This window comes from Lactuca saligna, chromosome 7 (assembly GCF_052625555.1).
Source record: "Lactuca saligna cultivar CGN05327 chromosome 7, ASM5262555v1, whole genome shotgun sequence".
Lineage (NCBI taxonomy): Eukaryota > Viridiplantae > Streptophyta > Magnoliopsida > Asterales > Asteraceae > Lactuca > Lactuca saligna.
Genome location: NC_136423.1, coordinates 20,743,444 through 20,762,413, shown reverse-complemented (window position 1 = coordinate 20,762,413; position 18,970 = coordinate 20,743,444). Strand labels below are relative to the sequence as shown.

At 35.6% G+C, this 18,970-nt stretch overlaps 1 protein-coding gene across 1 annotated transcript; it reads right to left on the bottom strand.

Moving 5' to 3' along the window:
- Positions 1-1,312: 1,312 nt before the first annotated feature.
- LOC145006250 (VQ motif-containing protein 4-like) lies at positions 1,313-2,101 on the bottom strand. The gene has a single exon (XM_078965341.1). It carries the CDS (start codon positions 2,034-2,036, stop codon positions 1,392-1,394), a length of 645 nt encoding a protein of 214 aa, XP_078821467.1. The 5' UTR covers positions 2,037-2,101; the 3' UTR covers positions 1,313-1,391.
- Between the last annotated feature and the right edge of the window lie 16,869 nt (positions 2,102-18,970).

Genomic DNA, 18,970 nt, shown 5'->3' with positions numbered 1-18,970 from the left:
AAATATATACATTTAGTAGTAGAATAGAAGTTTTTGTGATTTATCAAATAGGGAGGAAGTTTTAATTATCTTATCCCCATCAATGTTGGTTTTGCAAACCACAAGAGCTACAAAATCAAAATATGTAAAAATATAAGTACTTTTAGGCTGAATAGAGTGTGAAAGTTAGAAAGGTTTGTTATGCTCGCTACACTAGCTAGAACACCGTTTCCCTAGCGGCTCGTTAGGGGGCTCGCTACCCTTTGATCGTTAAGCTTTTGGCGAGTTGAGATAGAATGAGTTTATGCAATTTGACCGGTGGAAGCTTATTTGAGTGGATTGCAATCTGCACTTTTATTTTATTAAAAAAAACATTATTTTTAAAGGAGTGTTATTATCCTCTATCAAATACTAAAAATTAAGTGTTGATAGAGAAAAATAATATGACATTAAAAAAGATGATGTTGGAATGTCCTATGATTATTACCACTCCTCCCAATCTTATCGATAATAGGACAAAATACCTTATTGCTTCATTCCATTTGTCATTTTTTTTAGGGTTGTTGACACCGTAACACAATAAAGTTTGACCATTTTACACATTTAGCCACTCATTTTTTGTGTGTGTGCGTGTGCGCGCGCCTAATAAACCATTAAAGTTGAATTTTATTTATCAATTACACTATTATATGACCTGATATAGAAACAGTCGGTCACTTGAATGATTAAATGTATAAATTCGTTAAATTTTATTGTTCTACAGTACCAAAAACCTCATATGGGTTTTGCTCAAAACATTCAATGATATCATAATATCACCTTTAAACCGGATACAATTTCCTCAAAACTCTTAATTAGCGGGTATTTTCTAACGTTAATGACCAACTGAACATAAAAAAATACTTGAATGGTTAAATATATAAATTCATCAAACTTTATTGTGCTAAAGTGTACCAAAAACCTTTTTTTTATTATATGATTATAGTCAATCTTTATAAAGAACGATAAACCTTAGTCCTTTATAATAATTAACGTATTTTATGCTCAATACTTCCAACAAATAAACCAAGTAAATTAATTTCCCTCGAAATTGAACCTAGTTTAGGAGAGTTTGCCCGACAAAAGGTCTTAGTTATAACAATACATTAACGTGTTAAAAATCATTTTTTAAATACATTTTCAAATACCAGCTAAAACAAGCCATTAGATTTTGTTGTTTTATAATATTTACATTTCAATAAATTATTTTTAGAACGATATAACATTATTTTTTTAGCATTGAAAACGCCATCGTCAAAAGTCTACTTTAAAGTGAAGAAATACTCCAAAGTAGTAATATCCAACGAAAACTCTATTTATTAAAAAACCACTACATTCATAATTAACCAAAAAATAAACTAATAACTCATGGTTCACGAAGAGCTTGAAGAGCCGGAAAATCTTGGTGAAGTCACGGGGAACAAAGGCAAAAGCTGAGGTTCCGATTCCCTCCTCGGAGTAGTCGCCGGCGACGGATGTAAGTAAAATCCTTTCTCTGCAATCGCCTTTTCTTCAGCCTCAACGTCCAAATTTGGGGAACATTCATTCGCCGGAGACCTGTTAAACGGATCGGAAAGAAGAGGTGTGACCGGACTAAGCACCAACGACGGAAAACCAAGAAGACTTGGGGACATAATCTCCGGCGCGTTGGGATTCCGTGGGGATCCGGAGAACCCTCCGCCGTTTGTGAATCCAGGAGGCAACGGACTGATTTTGAAGTTCTTGAGACTGCTCCGCCGTTCGTACAGCTTCGATGGTTGTTTGTTCGGACCCGTTTTCATGTCAGGGATAGGGTTTCTCGCAGCTAAGTCTGTCCTGGTGGTGGCTGTGGATTGTTTGACTGTTTCAGATGATCCGGTTAGCATTTGAACTACCTTTTTGAAGGATGTTGTGTCGGCTTGGATGAAGGTTGTTGGGTACGGGTTGTTTGGATTGGAGATCGTAACGGGGGTTGTCGGCGGTGATGGGTGGTTGATGGTGGTGGTGGAGCCGGAGGTGGAAGCAAGGTAATTCTCCATTTTAAGAATCTAGCGATGGATAGAGAGGTATAGAGGTAGATAAAAGTGTGTTGAATAAAAAATGGTATTTTATACTTTGTAGGGATTCATAGATAAATGAGTTGTAGGTGGGTCCTAATGGATCGATTCCCCAAGACGTGTGAGAAACTCACGCGCACATTAGAGACTTGTGTCCTACGTGTTACATGGTTACCGTCGGATTGCAAGTAAAGCCTTTAGCCTTGTATGGTGGTGTAACACACGCGGTATTGAAAAGAGTGGTTGTGGTGAGGAGAAAAGGGCACTCGTGACAACGCGATTGGTTAATTACAACTATGTTAGATTAGATGTGAAGTGTGATTGGAATTTGGAACCAAGTTTAAGCCAAAGTCCAACAAGGTTGTAGCTCGCCGTTGACTTTCCTTTCCCATTTGATTAGTTTTTGACGAAACTGTAAAATTGTATCTGCCGTGTTCACAAATACTTTGAATAGTCTTTAAAATTTTCAACTTAGCATGGTATAAAATCATTTTTTTTTTTTTTTTGGTTTTGATCTGAAGAACTTAAAAAGATTGTTTCGCTATTATTATTCATCTTTTTTTTTTCTTTGTATTTTTTGTTCTTAATGGTAGTGTTGTTGATTAGGAGATATCATAAGGATAGAGATTTATGATGTGTGAGAGAGAGGAAGGGTGGATCCGATTCTTTTCTTTTTATTTTTTAATTAATAAATTATTAAATGAATTATAAAAAAATACAAAAAAAGCGCAAAACAATATTTTCAAAATTTTCAGATACCAAAACCAAATGAAATTCTTTATTTTGAATCATTCATGCAAGTTGGAAACTTTTTATATCTATCCAATTTTTTTTAAAAGGCAAAACTACAAAATTTGTCCATGTGGTATTCAAAAAACTTTGGATAAAATTCAAAAAATTTCCAACTTGCATGGATGGTCCAAAGTTTTTCTTTAGTTTTGGTCCTGAAAATATTGAAATGTCCATTTTACCATTATTATTTATTTTTTCCATTTTTTTAGTGTGTTTAGAATTTAAAAATTATAAAAAAAAAATATATATCACCCTACCCCTCTTACTCCACCCACTGTACCCCCTTCTCTCTCTCTCTCTCTCTCTCTCTCTCTCTCTCTCTCTCTCTCTCTCTCTCTCTCTCTCTCTCTCTCTCTCTCTCTCTCTCTCGCACGCGCGCGCGCGTCAGCAACCAATAACACTCACATTTATTTGTTCTTCAACATTCAAGAACACCATTGTATCTTCTTCGCTCACATCCTCTCTCGACTCCGACTCAGGCGAGGATTTGCTTTGTAATTGGTTGTACGATACCTTCCTCTCTTCCGATCCACACCTTTGCCTTGTCGTCCTCACATTCATTTATTTTGTACTAGGAAACAAAGAAGACGCGGAAAAACCATAACTATTTCACCATCACTAGAAACCCTAGCTCTGCAATTCTGGAGATAACCTCCATGGTAGGCGGCACTGCGAAGCCTATATCTCAATGAAACCCTAAAAACGAAATGAAAAATGAAGTCAAGATATCGATTCCTCAACAAAACTTTGTCTCTGTCTACCTCCACCTCGATTCAGGAACATCAATGGCCAAATATACATCACTATCATCTTCTTGTAATCTCCAACCTATTTTTTAACCGATTTTTGATCTGAAAGGGTTGAACATCTGAAATCGAGTTTTGAACCAAATTCTGTTCGTCGGGGTAGCTCTATGGGAGAAGATGAAATCTAAAGTTGAGTTACATAGCAAAATCGGGGGCCCAAAAACACGCAGATCTAACATCAGAGGTCCAAAAAGAGGGATTTTTTGGAAGTGTCCCAGAGTCTACGATGAGGAATCTTTTTGTGCCTTTTCGCAAAACTCCATTGTTGTTTTGGCTGTTTAGGCTTTGAACGTGAAGATTGGGTGGTGGGGGCTTTGGTGGTCCTAAATCCGAGGAGTGATTTGAAGAATTTCAAGTTCTTTCCCATTTTGAAATGTGGTTAATGGTGGTGTATTTAGAGTAGCTCCGGCAAGTAGTTTGTTGGGGAATGCATCTTACTGAGAGAGAAACCGATCTGTGTTTTTGGGTGTATGAGAGAGAGAGAGAGTGAGAAATTATTTTTTTATTTTTATAATTATCTGAATACAAAGTAAATAAAGAAAATAGAAAAAAGAAACGAAAATGGCAAAATCGACTTTTCAAGTGTCTCAGGGACCAAAACTCAGAAAAACTTTGATTTTGGACATTTCATGTAAGTTTGAAACTTTTTGGACCCTATCCAAAGTTTTTTACATACCATAGAGACCAATCATACAATTTTATCCCAATTTTATAGTTTTGTCTTCTACTTTAGTTCTCAAAGTAATTTAAGAGTGACGAGTGACCACTTTAGTAATTTAAGAGTGTTGAGTGACCATTTTTACCATGTATTATCTTTTTACACAAAAGAACATTTTATATAAAAATTAATATAAAATTAAAATTTCCATTAAAATACCAGAAACACATATATTTCAAATTGATAAAATTGTAAATTTGGTCCCTGTGGTATGTCAAAAAATGTGACTTTTGTCCAAAATGTTTTGGATTTGCACTACAGGTCCAAAATGTTTCATTTGTTGCGACTTTGGTCCAATTTGTTTTGAACATATTTAAAATGACAATTATGCTATTATCTTTTTCTTTTTACTTTTTTTTTTCAATGATAATTATGCCCTTATCTTTTTCTTTTTACCTTCTTTTTCAATTATATATTTATAAGAAAATAAAAAGTAAAAAACTCACCCACCACCTCCTTAACACATTTTGTTTCTCTATCTCTATCTACTCTCAACACCACCATAACAACCGAGCGGAAAAACCTAAAAACAATTGCCACCACCACCTTCTGGAAAATTATAACGCCACCCCCACCACTTACCGAAAATTAGAATGCGGCCATGAATAGCATCTTAGCATCACCTTCTCCAGAGAGAGAGAGAGAGAGAGAGAGAGAGAGAGAGAGAGAGAGAGTGTGTGTGTGTTTGTGTGTGTGTGTGTATATAGGAAGAGGGATGTGGGTGGGTGGGGTTTATATTATGTATTTTTAATTTTATTTTAATTAAATAAGTAATAAAGGAAATAAAAAGTAAAGTAAAAAACAAATAGAAATGGAAAAAAATGTCATTTCAAACACATTTAAATCTGACATGAACAAAAAACGCAACAAAAAACTTATTTTGGATCAGGAGTGCAACTCTAAAATATTTTGGATCAAAGTCCCAATTTTTGACATACTATAGGAACCAAATTTGTAATTTTACCTTTGAAATTAAAAGACAACAAAGTTAAAGTTAAAAAAACACTAAACACTAAAAATTAAAATATTTTAAACATTAGAACAAGCTTCAAATTAAAATAAAACACAATACACGTACATTTGAAATGTTGACATCATTTGTCACACCGTCTCACAACTTGTCAAAACTCAACAAACCGAAAATATTTGTTAGTTTCTTCATGGAAATCCTCAAGAGCATTGACAAACAACATAATCCTAATTAAAAAAAACTAAATACACACTAAATATTTTGGTGAATAAAATAACCTTTATATAGTGTGTCACAATTAGGGTTACACCATGTAAGCCCTAATTATCATGACTTTTCATTTCAATGACTCATGGGTTATGTAACCTCCATGGATCATCCGTGGAGCATCTTGTGGGTTTAACCTAACTTGATAATCCATGGAGCTTTGACCCACTATATAAGTTATGGATGATTGACACAATCAAGCCATATATTTAATTAGTCTTCTTTTGATCACATAATTAATTATAAATTAATTATTGATCAATACTAACTAAATATTCTTCTTCTTATTATTAATATATTAGAACTTATAATATATTAATAAACCATAAGTGTCTTATTTCTCTCATTTAGTCTATCCAAGTGCATGATGCCATGCAACCCAAATGGACCATGTCGGGTCGGGTCAAGTACATACCAAATATAGTTATGGACTTAGACACTATATCCAACAGTAAGTTCAGCCGCTACGTCCGAATGTTGTTTTGTCACAAGAGAAAAATCCAAGAGAGTCTAAAGTTGATAATCGAAATCCAAGACATTTAATAAGTGTGGGGTGCATGTCGATATTTGGAGGGATTATTATTAGAATTCTAAGAGTGTCAATTCTGACTTCATCGATTTCCACAACGTAGAAGAGTTGTTCCCACGCTATGGAGTTTTCTTTCAATATTGATCAGAAATGTCATCCCAGCTGCCACGAAGTGGTTGAAACTTTCCCACGTCGTGGGGGAGGTTTTCATCATGAGCGGAGATTGCCATCCTAGATGCCACGACGTGGTCGACACTTTCCGATGTTGTGGTCATTTGTTCGTAATTCAGATTTTTCCTCGCTCGACGCCACAACGTGGTTGACACTTTCCCACGTTGTGGTCATTATACATTACATTATTTTTCAATCTTTTGCACTACATTTCAGAATTCAATGTTCTTGGTTTTATTTTTCGGTACATTCAAAAGCAACATTCCAGTTTCTAGTCTTCAAACAAATTTTGGAGCAACTTTTAGCAACCCCTATTCATTTCGATCTCGCCACTACTAGTGCATGGGAGTCTATTCCAATTTCCCTCTTTATTTTTATGTTCTTTAAATGTTTATGCATTCAATGGGGACATTGCATGAATTAAGTGGGAGGTAGGGGCCGAAACCTAAAAAGAAATTTCAAGATTAATTGACATTGCTAGATTGGAAAAAAGAATTAATTAAAATAATAATAAAGACTTCTAAAAATAACCTAATTTTGGAAATCTAGTTACATATTGAATTAAATTGTTGTATTGTTGTGTTGATACCTAGGTTGTAAGTGCTATGTTGGATGATCTGATGCGATCTTCGATGTTTATTTGAGCCAACATATGTTCTAGTGTATTTTTAGCTTCCCTATCTTAGTGAAATCATGGGAAAAAAACATAACATTGTTTAGTTTGCAAGACATAATACGTTTACAACCGTGTACCAAAAATATATCTAGGAAAGCTTATGTAGTCATTGCACTCTAGACTAATGCCTTTAACCAATAAGGGTTGATGATTAAGTTCCCTTGCTTAAGCATATATTTTTCTTAGGTTTTTATGAAACACCCAGTTTCCCAGGTATATTGACTTATTTCGCAATTCTTTATTTATGTAGGGTGACTCGATGAGTTTGTGCTCAGACTCGTCGAGTCTGGTCGCGACTGGATGATGTGGTTAATGAGGGGACTCGACGAGTCAGAGGAGTGACTCGCCGAGTCAGAGTTGATGAAAGAAACCCTAAGTTATCGGGTTTGGGACCTATTTAAAGGCCCTTATGGCCTTCATTTGCGGCTACCAGTCCATAGAGAGAAACCATAGAGTGCTTGAGCGTTTTGAGAGAGAAAGGAAGCCATTCTTGACCTTTGTGGTGTTGTTTAGGAAAAAGGAAGTCCTAACCAAGAGAAAGCAAAGGAGGTTGCTATTCTGTGGATTTGAAGCCAAGATCATCGCATTTGAGGTATTAACTCGGCTCATCTCCTATTTTATGAAGTATATATGGATTTAGGGTTTCTTGTGCCCTTTGTTAGGTTGATTTGATGTCCAATAGTCCCTTTCTAGTGATGAGGCTTTGGATCTGGATCCATAGAGGTCCAGAGAGCCTCACTCATCAAGCTTTATGGAGAGCAATGGAGGTTATGACCTTGTGTTGTGGTATTTGGGGCTAAATCATCATATATGGTCATATAGATGTTGCATGTACATCAAGATAAAGACTTTACGTGATTGTTGAGCTTGGAAAGGTTAGATCTAAGGATTAGAGGAATAGATCTAACCTCAGAAGGTTGTTTGAGGTTGTGCATGAAACAAACTCGCCGAGTCCATAAGCAGACTCAACGAGTCGGAGCGGGTTGTCCCATGATTCAGATCAGTGGATGACTCGCCGAGTTAGGTGAGTGACTTGGTGATTCAGAAGGGATTTAAAGGACTCGAGTTCATGTATGGACTCGATGAGTCTATGCAAGACTCAACGAGTTGGGTCAAAGGTTGACCGTTGACCAGCGTTGACCAGGGTTGACTAGAGTTGATTTAATAGTGTTAGTCAAACTAAGTCAGGAAGGTATTAATTAGAGATGTACTTATGTTATAGGAGGCGATACATCGGGGAATCGAGCTCGGGTGATTATCCAACATCAGCGAGGTGAGTCTTCTCACTATGCCATACTTGATGGGGTAACTAGGTTTGACCGGAAGGTCTTATGTGTATGATGTTTAGGTGATGCATGTTATATATGTGATATGTTATGGTATGAGTATGATGGTATGGACCGGAAGGTCAATAGAGTATGAGCCAGAAGGTCAACAGAATTATGGGATGGAAATCCCCTGAGACACTTGGATCGGAAGATCTTATAGAGTTATGGCCTGGAAAGGCGTATGTGTTGTATGTGGTATTTTGGGGAACTCACTAAGCATTTATGCTTACCGTTTGTGTGTTATTTGTTTTAGGTACCAGTGATGATCGCGGGAAGACACCGAAATGATCAGTACACACTTGCAGATGGCATTTTTTTTTTTTTTTGAGATCTTGGGATATGGATTTTGTATTATGTTTTTGGTGAAAATATCGGATATATGATTTTGGGATGATTTGGAAAATGAAATGTTTTATTAAAATTAAATGAAAAATTGTTTGAAATTTAATGGTGTTACATTTTAGTTTTGTGTGAAAAAAGTTAGTTGAAAAAAAATGTTGAGTGAACAAACCTTATGAAGATTGAAGAATAAAGCAAAAATTGCCAAGAAGTCAATTGGGTATTTTATTATATTATAATTTTTCTTTTCTAGATTATTTTTCTATATGTATGCTTGTGAGTTTAATAAAAGATTACCTTGAGGTTAAGAAAGATTTATGAGGTTATATACAGAGGGATGCATAAAATGAATGTTGTTTAAAAGAAGTAGGGAAGTGTTTATGATGATTGTGAGTATTTAGGATTGGGGAAGTTCTTAGGAAAATTTAGACACAAATACGTGCATTGCGATCTTGATGTATTGGAGAACTTTAAAATGGTTTGTCTGGTGCGATGTTAGTGACTAGGGTTTTGATGTGATGATATGATAATATAAAAATCAGTTTTGCTTGGGGGAAAAAATGGATCTTGATGTAATGGATAACTTTAAAATGAATTGTCTTGTGCGATGTTGGTGACTACGGTTTTGATGTGATGATATGATAATATAAAAATCAGTTTTTCTTGGGGGAAAACAAAAGACTAGTGTGGGGTAGTTTGATAGCGTTAATTTTATACATGTATTTATGGAATTTTCTTATTATTTTATACTATGTTTTTATGCTATTTAGAGCTAAAAGGTACTTATAATGCTTTAATTTATATTTTATAGGTATAACATGTTGCTATTGTGAAAAGGAAGTGAAAAGGATGGAAATTGGAGTTGGATTACAAAAATGAAGAAATTGGCTAAATTAGCCCATTAAGACCAAAGTAATTGTTGTACGCCTGGCGTACGTTGCTGGGAGAAAACGTGTCTTTCATTCAGTATGCCATGCATAATCCAAAGTACGCCCAACGTATGACGTCGGTTTAAAAATGTATATACAACCATTTTTCGGTAACCTAAAGGGAGATTACTGTAACATCCCGGAAATTCAGAAGAAAAGTTGAAGGGCTAAAAGTGTAAATAAGAAGGTCGACTCGGCGAGTCTACGGATAGACTCGACGAGTCGAGTCGCATTTCAGGTCGCGTAATGAGTGACCAACTAGGCGAGTCACATGGATGGACTCGGCGAGTTGGTGTTGTGTGAAGAAAACTCTAATCCCGGGGGTTGAGCCCTATATAAAGAACATAATACCCTCTCCTCAGCCTATTTACCTTCCCTTTGAGTTCCAGAAGCCCTAGATTCATGTGAGCTTTCCTTTGTGAGTAATTAGAGCCTTGGAGGAGGAAATCTTGGAGGGGAATTGAAGAGCAAGAAGATTTGGAGTAAGGGGATTTATAGAGATTTGGTCCATTCTCCAGTAGGAGCTTGCATTAGAGGTAAAAGATCTGTTCTTGAGCTTTTGTGCATCTAGATTTATCAGTTGTGGGGTTTTTGGAGCATAAATGAGGTCCATCTCGAGCTTGGTGTAAGATCTGAGGTTGCTACCTCAGATCTAGGGTTGTAATGGTCCAGGAAGCCATAAAGTTCATGCCCAAGAGTTGTTAGTGAAGCCTTCTTGTCCCAAACCCTAGCCCAATAGTGTTTTATGCTTAGATCTCTTTGGATTCACGTAAAGTTTGCAACTTTACATGAGGAATAGCTTGTGGAAGAGTAGATCTATGGATTGGAGCCCCTGCATGGCTTGGAAAGCCTCTGTATGGGTTAAGAGCTAGTGGTACTCGGCGAGTCACATGGGTGTACTCGGCGAGTTGCATGAAGATAGGAAGAAACTCGGTGAGTTGGAAGAACAACTCGGCGAGTTGGTTGAAGATAGCCTTGGAATCGGTGAGTATGTTCTTGGACTCGGCGAGTCTGGTCTTTAGGTCCTAACCTTTTTTGGTTAAGCTGAGAATCGGTGAGTCAAGGGATGACTCAGTGAGTTGAGTACGATTTGACTCAGAGTTGTGGGACTCGGCGAGTCTTGGGGAGACTCGGCTAGTTGAGTCGTGTTATGAGAGTTTCAGAGCATGGGGACTCGACGAGTCAGCGGGTTGACTCGGCGAGTAGAGTTAGTCAGGAGGGTTTGCCTTGACTGAGGACTTTGACCTTGACCAAGAGTTGACCAGTTGACTTCAAAGGGTAATTTGGTAATTATTGGTATTTATTGGGTTCAGTCTTTTGGTATTATCAGTGGTGGAGTTCGTGTTGGAGGTTGGAGCAGTGTAATCTTATCTTTTCAGTCAACAGTTGCAAGGTGAGTTATCCTCACTATATCAATAGGGTCTAAGGCACCAAGGCCGGCCCTTTATCGGATTGTAATCCATGTATCGTTGTTATGTTGTTGCTTTGCTATGTTTGCATCCCGGTAGTTAGGATGGTATATGTTAGAGACCTGGTTAAGGTCGGTATCCTGGTATATAGGATGATGCTATGCTAGTGACCGGTAAGGTCGGTATCCTGTTTAGAGTATGTTATGTTATGTGATCTGCTAGATTGGTTTGATTGGATGTGAATTTTTATATGATTGTATGTTTATGTGCACATGGTTGTTTGACTGGGGTTGGGTTGAGGCGGGTCCTGCTTTGTGCTGTAGGCCAATATACCCAGGGCGGACCGGTTATCCCAAAGGCCCAACGAGCGGTCCAGATAGGCTGTAGGCCCCACAAGGGCAGACCAGACGTGTTGAGGCTCGGAGAGTGGACCAGACCGACTGAAGGCCCGATGCGGGCGGACCAGTCATACTGTAGACTCAGAGAGTGGACCAGGTGGGTTGAAGGGCCGGTGCGGGCGGACCAACCACACTGCAGACTCGAGGGATATGGCTAGACTCGGAAGGTGGACCAGGTGGACTGAAGGCCCGGTGCGGAAGACCAGTCACACAGTAGACCCGAAGTGTATGGCTGTTGTGTTCGGTTATGATATGTTATGTGTGGTATATGTGGTTGGTATTTTGGGGGTATCTCACTAAGCTTTCAGGCTTACAGTTGTGGTTTAATGTTTTTTAGGTACTTTAGAAGACCGTGGCAAGGCGAAGGCGTGATCGTACTGCTCCTCATGTTTATGTTTTACGATATGGTTCTGGGAAGACTCTGATAATAATTGTATTGAAAACCTTTTTATAATAACTTAATGAATTTGGGTTGTTTTTGAAAAGTTTAAATTGGTTTGAATTTTTAGAGTGTTACAATTACGTTTTTTTATCTGTCCTTGGTCGACAAAAAACATTTTTTTTTGATGTTTTGAGGTTCTAGAAGGTAGTTGGATGGCCGTTAAGCTGATAGGAATGAAGATCTTAAGGATTGGAGAGTGGATTCACGTCGGAAATCATTTGGTTCGTTGTTCCGACCATGATTAACGTTCCAATGTGATTCTATATGCATTTACTTTCTGATTTATGGATGTAAAAACCCTTTGCTTTGTGTTTATGATTAGATGAATTCTTGAATCTGTGGATTAATTGCTTTAAGCTTTATTAGTTCTTATTCAATTTAATATGATTGCTTGATAAAGATCCTTATGTGTTGAAGTTGTATTCTTATCTGTTTATCGTTGAGCATTGTTAGGTTAGATGAACAATCTAGTTTGATGTGCTTGAATCATATGAGTTTATGAGTTATAAATTTGTATGACTAGTGTTTGATCAAAACTAGGGTTAAACAGTAAGTTTACGATTAAAATGTGTAAGTATACATGTGATGACCATTCATATATAATTAGCTTCATGATCTTGATGCTAGTAGTTCAAGTCTCTCATAATACAAACTGAATACTAAGTTTTAGGATAATTAGTGCACTTGATCACTCTTATTAAATGTCTTGAAAGTCAAAGGGTTAGTTGTTTATACCTAGAAACTAGTCATATTAGGAATCGGTGGACAAATAATAAATAACTTCTGTGTGAGCAATTATCTATGATTTTAAGATTTAATTTTGTCTAAACCAAAATACCTAAAGAGATTTTTCTTAAATCAGTTTATCTAGATTTGCTGTTTAGTTGTTTATTTGAGATTTAATTCCGTAAAAACCCTCTTTATTGTTTTTTCTGTTTAGTGTAACATATAATCAAAAATTCCAAATTACTTCATCACCGTTCCCCTTGTGTTCAACACCTGATCTTACCACAACTATACTATTTCACGATTAGGTACACTGTCTAGTGTGTTTATTAGTCCGGTTGCAAAAAAAAAAATCATTTTTATAAATTTAAAAGTTGAGCTATTAAAATATATACATAAAAACACACATCGGTTGCATAATTTGCAGCCTTGGCATAAGTTGGTTTCTCGTTGTCACCTATAATAATCCCCCACGTAGTATTTTCTTGCTAGAAATTCTTCATAACATAACTCTAATATGCACAGTTCTTGTCATTGATTTGGATACCAATGGACTGGAGAGAATAATTTATTGGGGCCATATTTCCAATACCAATCAAACGAGAATAACCAAAACATCAGTAAATACGAATAGTACCATCAATAATCAAGATCTCGAAATCAACAAAACTAACAAACAAAATGAATCCCTTGAAATCGACGAAATAAGCAAATCAAATCAAATGGAATATAGAAACGACCAAGAAAACCATACCCAAATTTGCACAACCCTCGAAATCAATCCGCGCAACTTTGTGTCTGCTACAACTCAACCCCAAAAATGAAAGTACATATGATAAACTATGCAGTGATACCATGTAAAATAATAAGACATAGAACGGTTAGGGTTTTATATTATTATCAAATGATAAGTACAATACAATAAAAGGAAAATACATAATAAATAGACTAGCTAATTTGGCTTTTCTAGCTAATGTGCCAACATAAAATCTAAAACAAAAAAATAAAACCCAAATCTTATGAGGCTCGCATTTAGCATGTTGCAACCTCTCAAAACCCCTGTCAAAACTTATATTAATCATCCCTTAAACTTTATAATCCTTTTGGATGTGCAAACTCATGAAAACAACACCCAAATACATCTATGGCCTTATTAGGAAGGAAGGAATCCTTCCCTCCCAATCCACTCAACCCACTGTCATACCATATGTTCTCTCTCCTATCTCTTCCATCTTTCCCAACCCACAACACATGCAAACCATATTTCTCAAACCACTTAACCTACTCAATTAAATAAATACAAAACAACAAAGGTACAACTCTTAAAACACATGCTACAAGAGAGAGAGAGAGAGAAAGAGAGAGAGAGGGGGGGGGGGGAGAGTATGAAGTGGGTTAGTGAAACCAAATAAACAACCCGCCGCTCCTAACCCTCACAACCCACTTAAGAGGGAGTGGTATCTTGAAGGACCAATGTTACCTCTTCTCCATTTTACTATGACTCCCTCCTCCCTTATATTAACAAAAAAAGGGTGACCATTTATGACTTGGTGATGTTAATTTATGTGGTAGTGAAAGCAAACCTACAATTATATATTATTTAATTATGTCCAATAGAGTTGCAAGTGTGCATAAGCTAGAAAAAGTACTTGAACAGTAAATAAAATGGTATAGGTGATTTTTATCATATATATATATATATATATATATATATATATATATATATATATATATATATATATATATATATATATATATATATATAGGAAAATCTCCAATAAATCCCTGATATTTTAGATCAGTTTATGGTTTAGTCTGAAATTAAATTTTGTTTACAAAAGAGTCATAATATCGGCTAAAACTTCGGAATAACCCTTTGTGGCCGGTTTCGGAGATTTAGCCGGTATTCTAGATTTTTTCGTTAATTCGATAAAATATTGGGACTTTTTTGTTAATTCAGATAAAAGTTCTGAATAACCGTTTTATCAATATATAAAAAATGGTTTGTTTTTTAAATGAGTGTATTTTTTTCATTTATTTTTATACAACGTTATATATCCAGTTTTACAGTCACAAAATTTATAAAAAAGTATCTATACAATCCAAAAAACTAACAAACTTCATAGATTTGTTTGAAAAACTTTACCGAAGATAGAGTGCTCCATGGTTGAAAGATTAAATTCATACAAAAATATTGTATATTTTCTTTTTATTTAAACATTGGTTTAAGTATTGAGATAACCACAAAACATATATAATAACACAATTAGGTATACTTAAATCTATGGGATAACCTTTCTCGTTAATATTCATTTTCTACTTCATTCTATTGGTTGTCTAAAACCTTAGTTCATCTGCCCTTTTTCTGTCTCTGTTTCTTTCTATCTATTGCAAAATTGGGAAGGATGCGATAAGGGATACATACACACACCCCTCAAATAGATTTATGTCTTTCGTTTTTATGTGCACACACACACATAAAAGTTTCTGATTTAGAAAGTGTGTGTGCGTGTGTGAAATGAGGTATCAATTTTCAAATGAATATTTGTTTTGTGGTCTTTCCAAGGCAAGATTAGCTGCTACCAAGATGTTGCTACCGTCCTTGGAAAATTGAGGCACGAGTTTAACATGAACATGTTGATGTGCATGATTCATCCCGTTTGTTTTCGTATCAATCAATTTATTTTCATGTCAGGTTGATTGGTTTAGAGTATAGACATTTGAAGTATGTCATTTCGTGCTATATTAAAACACTAAATAAGTTGATGAGTACAACTTGGAAAGGTGGATAACAAAAAGTGAAAAACAGAAAGGAGTAGTAGTTTGAGACGTGGATGAGTGAAATTCACAATAAATTTTAGGGTAATTGATCAATTAACGAAAAAACCCCAAAATTTTGATCAATTAATGAAAAAGCCCAGAATATTGGCTAAATCTGCAAAACCGGCCACGAAAAGTTATTCCGAAGTTTTAACCGGTACTCTGTCCTTTTTTGTACATAAAATTTAATTTGGGATTAAATTGTAAATTCACCCAAAATATTGGGACTTTATTGCAGATTTCCCTATATATATATATATATATATATATATATATATATATATATATATATATATATATATAGAGAGAGAGAGAGAGAGCTAGGTTTAAATATGGATTAACATCTATTGTGCGGATGTTTGAACAGTGCTATTCTACGAGAATAACAAAGAAAATATGTTGTTTAATAATATAAATATGCTCAATCTTATATAACTATTGTCATTCTCAGACATTCTCACTAATTAAACCGTCTATAAGGTTATTATAGACTTTTTATTATTATTATTATCATTCTGTCTGAATGTTATCAAAATATTTATGGAGTCATATTTTGTAAGAATGAAAATGAGGGAAAAACGATGTGTAGAAACAAAAATGAATAAGAATTAGCGAGAATGCATGAAAATGATGATAATTGTATAAGATTGAACGTAGTCAAATTACTAAACAACCTATTCTCTTAGTAATTATCATAGAATAACATTGTCCACACGTTCGCATAATAGTTGTCCATTCACATTATAACTTATATATATATATATATATATATATATATATATATATATATATATATATATATATATATATATATATATATATATAGGGAAAATGTCACTGTAGCCCCACTAACTTACAAGTTTTGGTTTAAAAGGTCCCTTATTTTATTTTTTGGCTTTAGAAGGGCATAAACTAACATTTAACCGGCTAATTTGGCCATTTTTTATAAAGTGAAGGGGTCACCCGGTGACCCCAATCTCAATCAACATTATTTCTTGGACATGTCATTAAAAGAAAGCCAGGTCATTAAACTAAATCATATGCCACGTGTTAGTGTATCGATAAATGACACCAACCCTTCCTCTCCAAGTAATTTTCGTCTTTAATCGGTTTCATCTACCAATATCTTCTTTTTCTTCTACTGTTCATCCAAAAATCAAACCTGGATTTTTTCTATGGCTGTCTACATGAAGATAAATCTTCATTTTGCTGGTTTGTTTACGAGGTATCCAATGATCAGTTACTCAGATGGAGTGGAGCAAAGGTTTGAGGATGTGGATTTTGCTGGAATGGACAAAAACGAATTTCTATTGTTCATTCAGAGATTCGCAAACGAGACGTGTGTTGATGTGTACTTTTGCATGCCCGATATCGAGTTCCCTAAAGGACTGAGGATAATAGCAAGTGAGAAAGACTACCGGGAGTTTATCGAAGTAGGGTATGATTCTGTTGTGTAATTTATGTGTACATGGATCATGTTGGTGTTCATGTTCATCAATGGATTGTTGATGAGATGGCTGAAGTATGCACCCCCGAGGATAAGTTTTCTAGTGTAGGTGAAGTAGTAGAAGAGTTGCATGTTGAGGCAGAAGGAGGCATTGACCTAGATGAAGTACAAGTGCAAGGTGATTTGGACGACAACTTTGAAGATGGAGATTGCATTCCCATGAACAAGACCTTGAATGATGTATTTTTGAACAAGCTCTACCCCAAGGAGCAACCAACTCCATCCACTCCACCTCAAGAGGATCCATCTCATGAAGATCCATTTGATCAGATGGATGACCACGACCCAATTCATGAGGAGGTAACAGCTTTTAATGAAAATGTTCATTAGAAAAAAACAAAAACCTGTGTTAGGAATGAGATTTGAAAATCCTAAACAGTTAAAACATATGTTGTGTAATTATGCTGTTGCTAAAGGATATCAATTGTGCTATAAAAAAATGATAGTAGGAGGCTTTTAGTTAAATGTTGTTCAGGGCAATGCAAGTTTAGATTGTGGGCTTCATGGATGAGTGAGGAAAATTCATTTAAGATTAAATCTCTTATAGATGACCATAATTGTGCTAGAAATTTTAAAATGGGGTCAATTGTAAGCTATGCATGGATTGGTAGCCATTTCACATCTAAATTTTTACAAAAACAAAAAATGAGTGTTAGGATACTAAAGGAAGAAGTAAAACAAAAATTTGTAATTGATGTGAGTATGGGATAGTGTAGAAGAGCAAAGAAATATGCAATTGAACTTATTGAAGGTACACTAGTTGAGCATTATGCCAAGCTTTGGTCATATGGTGAAGAGATAAGAAGATCCAATCCAGGATCAACTGTCAAATTGGATGTCAACAGTATGCCTGATGGGAAGACATATTTTAGTAAGTTTTACATATGCTTTGAGGGCCTGAAACAAGGTTGGAAAGGAAGTTGTAGAAGAGTAATAAACCTGGATGGTTGTTTCTTAAAGGGATTATGTAGTGGAGAATTGATATGTGCCGTAGGAAGAGATGCTAACAACCATATTTTCCCAATAGCATGGGCAATTGTGTGTGTGGAAAATAAAGAAAATTGGAAATGGTTTTTGGAGAATCTTCAAGATGATCTACAAGTTGATGATGGTAGTGGTATCACCCTGATGTTAGATCAACATAAGGTATATCACTTACTATACTTCATATTTCTTGTTAATAAAATTCCATTTCTTAACATATGAATTTAAATTGTATATGGGCTATTGGAGGCTGTAAAGGAAGTAATGCCTAATGCTGAACACAGACAGTGTGCAAGGCATATTGTTGCCAACTTTAGGAAAAGGTTCAGTGGTGTGCATTATGAGAGGATGTTTTGGAAAGCTTGCAAAGCATCACCTGAACCTTTATTCAATGCAGCAATGAAGGAAATACAAGTACTAAATCCTGCAACATTTGACTACCCTATGGAAAAGAACCCAAAATCATGGAGTAGAGCTTTCTTTAGAGAGGGGAGGATGTGTGATGCAGTTGAAAATGGATTATCTGAAAGCTTCAACAATGTCATTAGAGATGCAAGGAAAAAACCAATAATCACAATGTTAGAAGAAATTAGGTTGTATGTTATGGAGATGTAATTCAATCTCACCATCAAAGGTTGTTCGTGGCCTGATTTGAAACCATGCCCAGCCATTACAATCCTATTAAATCAGTTGAAAAGAGCTCAAAGGTTTTTTCTTTTCTATTAATACTTTATTTAGTTTTTCCACTATACACCCTAACTTTTATACCATTGCATCAGGTATTGGCAGGTTTTACCTACTGGTTTAAACCAGTTTGAAACAAGGAATTTGGCAGAGTCTTACAATGTGGATGTGGATAGGAGAACTTATTCATGTAGAGTTTGGCAACTAAATGGGTATGGATGTGTGCATTCAGTTGCAACAATCTCATACCTTAACAGTGATGTTGGTAATTATGTGGATCCAATGTACTATGGAGCAATTTATAAGACCACCTACAAGTATCCTATGTGTGGGATGAATGGTAGCAACATGTGGCCACCTACTGAATTCATTCCACCTTTGCCACCATTGAAAAGAAAAATGCCAGGTACACCTAAAGTTA